The following is a 7,168-nucleotide window of genomic DNA, read 5'->3' as shown; positions in this document are numbered from 1 at the left end:
AGAATTTAAAAGATTTAAGAGTGAAATCCAATCTTATTTTGAAAAAAAAACCTTAAGTACTACAAAATATCCCATTTATTTCAGCAAAATTTGAGTAAATTTAGAACAATTCAGGGAGAATAAAAAAAAAATGATCAACAGAATTGCAAAGAATTTAAAAGAATTCAGAATAAAGAAAGAAATGTTGAGGGCCAATTTCAAATTAATTGAGAAAGAAAATCAACAAAGTTCTAAATAATGTTTAAAAATGCAGAATAAATGAATACAAATGCATGGGGAATTCGAAATACGTTTTAAAAATGGGATAAGATTTTTAAATACTTTAAAAGAATTTTAAGTCAATCATTAAGACTTCAGGATGAGTTCCAAATTTTTTTTTTTTTTAATCAAGAGTTGAAAGAATTCAAAAGAATCCTGAAAAAATTAAGAAGGATTCAAAGTGGCTTGGATTGAATTGAAAAATTCAAAAGAATTCCAAATGATTGAAAAGAATACAGGATCAATTAAAAAGAAGTCAGTGTAAACTCCAAATAAATTCAAATAATTCATAATAATTTTAAAGAATTAAAAAGAATTCAGGATAAGTTAATAAAAAATCAGAGTAAATTTCAAATAAATTTTTTAAAAACTCAAGAGAATTCCGGCTGAATACCAGATGATTTCAAAATCATTTGAGAAAAAAAAATATTCCATTAATTTCTGCAAAATCGGAGTGAATTGAGTGAGATTTAAACCAAAATCAATAGAATTAAAAAGAATTCAGGATAAAATAATAAGAATTTAGGATGTATTTCAAGTGAACCGAAAAATAAATCAAGAGAATTCCAAGGAATTAAATTTTTTTTTAATAAATGCATAAAAATGTAGGGTAAATTCTAAATAAAAATTTAAAGAATCAAGAGAATTTCAAGAAATTGAAAAAAATTCGGGATAAATAAATAAGAATTCAAGGTGAATTTACAATTAATTGAAATTTTTTGGAGAATTCAAAAGAATTTAAAACAATTAAGAGTGAAATCCAAACTTATTTTAAGAAACCTTAGGCAGTCCAAAATATTCAATTTATTTGAGAAAAAATTAAATACATGTAGAACAATTCAGGGAGAATTAAAAAATAATTAAAAGAATTGCAAAGAATTTAAAAGAATTCAGAATAAATTAAGAAAAATTGAGGGCGAATTTCAAGTTAATTGAAAAAAAATCAACAAAGTTCCAAAGAATTTTAAAGAATTCAGAATAAATTAATATAAATTTATGAGGAATTCGAAATAAGTTAAAAAAATTAAGAGTATTCTGAGAATATTAAAAGATTTCACTGTGAATTCCAAATAAATTTATAAAAATTGAAAAGATTTTAAAGACTTCAAAAGAATTCAGGGTGAATTCCAAATGAATTTTTTTTAAAACCAAGAGAATTAAAAAATATTAAAAGAATTCCGGATAAGTTAAGAAGGATTCAAAGTGGCTTCCAAATGAATTGAAAAAATTGAAGAGATTTTCAAAAAATTTTAAAGAATTAGCAAGAATTCAGGGTGAATTTCAAATAAATTCAAATAAGGTTAAAAGAATTCCGGAAGAATTCTAAATAAATTGTAAACATTCAAAATAATTCTAAAGAATTGAAAAGAATTCAGGACCAATGAAGTCAGTGTAAGCTCCAAATAAAATTTAAAAATTCAGAAGAATTTAACAGAATTCAGCATAAATTATTAACAATTCAAGTTAAACTTCAAGTGAATTGAAAAGAAATCAAAAGAATTCCAAGGAATTAAAAATAATTCAGGATAAATTAATAAGAATTTAGGGTGAATACCAGATGAATACCAACGAATTATAAATAAATTATGATAAATTAATAGAAATTAATTTAAATGAAATGAAAGAAATTTCGAAAAAAATCCAAAATATTCCATTGATTTCAGTAAAATTTAAGAGAAGTTAGAAGAGTTTAACTAAATTCAAGATAATTGCAAAGAATTTAATAGAATGCAGTATAGAGAAACCAGAATTCTGGGTAAATTCAAAATAAATTTAAAACAATTGAAAAAAAAATCCAAAATATTCTATTCGTTTCAGTGAAATTGGAGAATTGCAAAAAATAAAAATAATTGCAAAGAATTTAAAAGAATTCAGGATAGATAAGAATTCTGGGCGAATTCTAAAAGAATTAAAAACAATTGAAAACATTAAAAATATCCTATTACTTTCAGTCAAATTGGAGGGAATTTAGAAGAATTTAACAACATTCAAGAGAATTGCAAGGAATTAAAAAGTATTCAGGACAAATTGATCAGAATTATATAAATTCCATATGAATTAAAAACAAATGAAAAAATCGAAAATATTTAATTGGTTTTCAGTCAAATTGAAGAGAACTGCAAGGAATTAAAAAGAATTCAGAACAAATTAATAATAATTCTTTGTAAATTCCAAATGAATTAAAAACAATTGAAAAAAAAACGAATATATTTCATCCAATTCAGTGAAATTGGAGAATTGCAAAAAATAAAAATAATTGCAAAGAATTTAAAAGAATTCAGGATAGATAATATTTCTAACCGCAAATTCTAAACAAATTGAAAACAACTTTAAAAAAATCCAAAATATTCTATTGATTTCAAATTGGAGGGATTTTGGAAGAATTTAACAACATTCAAGAGAATGGCAAGGAATTAAAAAGTATTTAGGAGAAATTAATAAGAATTGTATCAATTCCCAATGAATTAAAAACAATGGAAAAAATCGAAAATTATTCCACTGATTTTCAGTCTAATTAAAAAGAACTGCAAGGAATTAAAAAGAATTCAGCACAAATTAATTAGAATTCTGTGTAAATTCCCAATGAATTAAAAACAATGAAAAAAATCAAAAATATTCCACTGATTTTCAGTCTAATTAAAAAGAATTGCAAGGAATTAAAAAGAATACAGGACAAATTAATAATAATTCTGTGTAAATTCCAAATAAATTAAAAATAATTGAAAAAATGTAAAATATTCAAATCATTTCTTGGGTTCTCTGTTTTAATTAATTGCAACAAAACGCGACTAAAGTAATATTTTTATTTTAAAGTGTTTAAAAAAAAAATTAATTTACGAGAAGAAAAAAAAAAAGGATTAAATTCTCTTTACCAGTATTTCCCTCTTCGTTCTCCACTCCGCCAGATTCACTTTTTGAAGTCTCCAAAGCATCCACTCGACCAATGACTTTGAAATCATTAAAGCTCAAGTCCAGCTCGGGAGGTCCATGCTTGAGTTCCGGAATTCCCTTTCTCGAGTTTGAGGTCGAGGGATCTTCCGATCCTGGAGAAGGCGGCGAGAAATTGTCCTCCCAAAAATTGATACTGTCCTCCTCGGTGAAGGACGAGAGTGTCTGCTTCAATTTGTCGACCGTCTTTGATATTTTCTGCTGTCTCTCCTCCTCCGAGCCCAGAAGAGGCTCCTGAAACTCGTCGAAGAAGTTTCGCTTGTCGTCCCTCGAATATCTGTGGTGTCTATCTCTTTCCCGGATTGAATCCCCTCGATCCGAATCTCGACCACCAGATCTTCCCGAGAATCTGCCAGGATTGAAACCTCCTCTTCCTCTGTCGTGATATCCACCGCCAGGTCCGTTACTTTAACAAAAATAAACGTTCATTTTCAACCAACAACAAAAATTTGCCGCTTCGCGGACAGATTCTCATCGCGCGCAACGGTTGAATCTCGCGCTCGGATATTTATTCTTTGCATTTGGTATGCTTGAAAAAAAATTAATCAAAAAGATCTCTTTTAGATGGCAGTATTTATATGCGTCTACATATTCTGAATTGTCTACTTAATTAAGTATAGTCAAAGATTGAGGTACAAGTTCTCATCGTGACACTCGCGCTGCGCGCTCGATTTCCGCCAGACATTTGTAAACAGGTTTTGTTGAATCTTTTTTTCCCCGTAACTTTCGTCGTTTTTCCACACATTTTTATTTTATTTTTTTATTTCCAATGTTATTTTTTCACGAATAAAAAAAAAGTACGCGTCCTATCAAGAAGTGATTCTTAACAAAATTGTAGATCTTCTTTGGGATAACTATTTTTGTTAATTCATCTTTTTTCGTACTACATAGTTTGTCCACAAAATGGATTTTTTTATTTTTCATTATTTTTTGTGCAATCTAAATTTGAATTTTCGATTTTTGAAGAAAATCCAAAAATTGGTTATTGTAATCTTGTAGGGCTTTAAAAAAAAATGTTTTTCTTCTCTTGATTTTCAAAATGCGCTCACTTTTGACTTTTTATAAAAAATTTATGGTTCACGAACTCGTCCTTTCTTTTAGGACCTAAAAAAAGTGTGCCAAAGATGAATTTGATTCGTTCATTTTTTCGAGAGTTATCGTGTTTACGGTCGGACGGCCGGACAGACAGACAGACAGACGCCATCGTGAAAACCTGATTTTCGAATTCAGGGGGTCTCGAAACGTGGAGATCCGTTGAAAAAGTGTGATGTCAAATTTCCGACAATTCTAATACTTTCTCAATCATAAATAATGAGAATGTAATATGTGTTTATTGCATAAAAAATTATTTTAAAATTGAATCAGTGTTCAGAGTTTCATACAAACAAATTCCAGTAATTTTCCAGGTTTTCCAGGATAAAAAAAAACATGTTACCAGGCAAATTGCGCTCGATAATAGGTTACCTCGCGCTTCGCGCTCGGATATTTATTCTTTGCATTTGGAATGCTTGAAAAAAAATTATCAAAAAGATCTCTTTTAGATGGCAGTTTCATACAAAAAAAATCCAGTAATTTTCCAGGTTTCCCAGGACAAAAAAAATATTTTTCCAGGCAAATTTTTTTTTAAAATTAAGAAATAATTTTCCATACGTCTCCAAAATCTAAAATTATGGTCAAAACACCATCTTTTGGTGATATTTCTAATTATCAGGGTGTAAAATCACGAAGCTGCAATCGAAAATATTTCAAACGATTTTAAAAACAATTTATTGACATTTGTTTAATCCAATAACTTTTTTTCTGTTCATATAATCACAGCGAGTTCAAATCCGTGTGCTTTCTTTGATTAAAATTGGTGGGAATTTCATTGAGATATCAAATTTTAAGCTAATTCAATTATAATTTGCAAATCAGATAATTATAATTATAATTTTCAACAAAACAGTTCAATTTTTAAACATACTTCAAACAAAAAAAGTTGCATTTTCAACAGAATAATGTAACCTTTTATAAAACAGTTTAAATCTAAACAAGGACGAATTTTTTCCAAATAGACAAACGTTTAACAAAACAGTTGAATTTTCATGCAAAAAGGTTGAGTTTCTAACCAAATATTTTAATTTTCAACAAATAGTTACATTTTTAACGTAATAATGCAATTGTCTGCCTCTAAAAATGAATTTTCAAACCAATAGTCGAATTTTGAAGCAAAAAATATTAAAGTTTCACCAAAGACAGTTGAATTAAAAAAAAAAAGAATTCTAAATAAAAAATTTAATCACCAATATTTTAAACAAGAATCACGAACTTTCAACAAATCAGTGCAATCAATTCAACTAAAAATAAGCAAAATTTCCAATCAAAAATTGAAAAGTCGAATTTTCAGTTTAAAAAATTAATTTTTAACCAAAGACATGATTTTTCAACTAAAATGATTGAATATTCAACTGGATTAGTTAAATTTTAAATTAAATAAGTTAATTTTCAACAAAAAAGGAAAAGTTTTTCAATAAAACAGTTGCATTTTTAAACAAACTTCGACCAAAAACAGTTGTATTTTCAACGAAATAATTAAATCCTTTAGAAAACAGTTTAATTCTAAACGAAAAAGGTGAATTTTAAATTCAAAGGACGAATTCTTTATCCGCATAGACAAATGTTCAATGAAACAGTTAAATTTTTAACGTAATAATGCAATTGTCTGCCTCTAAAAATGAATTTTCAAACCAATAGTCGAATTTTGAAAAAAAAATTAAAGTTTCACGAAAGACAGTTGAATTAAAAAAAAATGAATTCTAAATAAAAAATTTAATCACCAATATTTTAAACAAGAAACACGAACTTTCAACAAATCAGTGCAATCAATTCAACTAAAAATAAGCAAAATTTGCAATCAAAAATTGAAAAGTCGAATTTTCAGTTTAAAAAATTAATTTTTAACAAAAGACATGATTTTTCAACTAAAATGATTGAATATTCAACTGGATTAGTTAAGTTTTGAATTTAATAACTTAATTTTCAACAAAAAAAAAAAATTTCAATAAAGCATTTGCATTTTTAAACAAGCTTCGACCAAAAACAGTTGTATTTTCAACGAAATAATTAAATCCTTTAGAAAACAGTTTAATTCTAAACGAAAAAGGTGAATTTTAAATCCAAAGGACAAATTTTTTATCCAAAGAGACAAATGTTCAAAAAAAAGTGGAATTTTCAACCAAAAAGGATGAGTTTTTACCAAAATACTTTAATTTTCAACAAATAGTTAAATTTTTAACCTAATACTGAAATTTTCTGCCTCCAAAAATGAATTCTCAACCAAATAAATATTAATAAATTATTAAATAATATTATATATAATATACAATAATTAATTAATATTAAAGTTTAACAAAAGACAGCTCAATTTTCAACAAAAAGATTAATTCTCGATAAAAAATTTAATAATTGATATTTTAAACAAAAAATACGAATTTTCAGTTTAAAAAATTAATTTTCAACCAACGAGATGATTTTTCAACTAAAATGGTTAAATATTCAACTGGAATTTTCAATTAAATAATTTAAATCTAAAAAAAAAACAGAAAGAATAATTTTCAATAAAACAGTCCATTTTTAACTCGATTAATTAAATTTTCAGTTAAAAAATTAATTTTCGAAAATAATTTTCAACAAAATTAATTTTCATCAAAAAGATTAATTTTAGGAATAATAGATTTAATGAATTTTCGGCTATGAAGATTAATTTTCTATAAAAAAAGATGCAATTTCAACAAAACACAGCAAGTTTTCACCAGGTAGTTGAATTTTCAACAAAAAAATTAATTTTTAAATAGAATGATGAATCTTCAACGATGAAAACAAATTTGTAATAAAGTAGGTCCACTTTGAACAGTTTTTTAAATTTTCAACCAATAAATATGAATTTTCCACGAAAAATTTTTCTGAAAAAAAGATTTAAATT

The 7,168-nt window shown here is 26.0% G+C and overlaps 1 protein-coding gene across 1 annotated transcript in view; it reads right to left on the bottom strand.

The window, feature by feature from the left end:
- The window catches only part of LOC117180741 (titin-like), an 85,561-nt gene that overhangs the window by 65,102 nt on the left and 13,291 nt on the right, over positions 1–7,168 (bottom strand). Inside the window, exon 3 of the mRNA XM_033373231.1 lies at positions 3,132–3,613. Coding sequence (XP_033229122.1) covers positions 3,132–3,613 — 482 coding nt within the window. The remainder of the gene's footprint in view (positions 1–3,131; positions 3,614–7,168) is intronic.

The sequence above is a fragment of the Belonocnema kinseyi genome, chromosome 9, assembly GCF_010883055.1.
Source record: "Belonocnema kinseyi isolate 2016_QV_RU_SX_M_011 chromosome 9, B_treatae_v1, whole genome shotgun sequence".
NCBI lineage: Eukaryota > Metazoa > Arthropoda > Insecta > Hymenoptera > Cynipidae > Belonocnema > Belonocnema kinseyi.
This window is presented reverse-complemented; position numbering and strand designations above follow the sequence as displayed.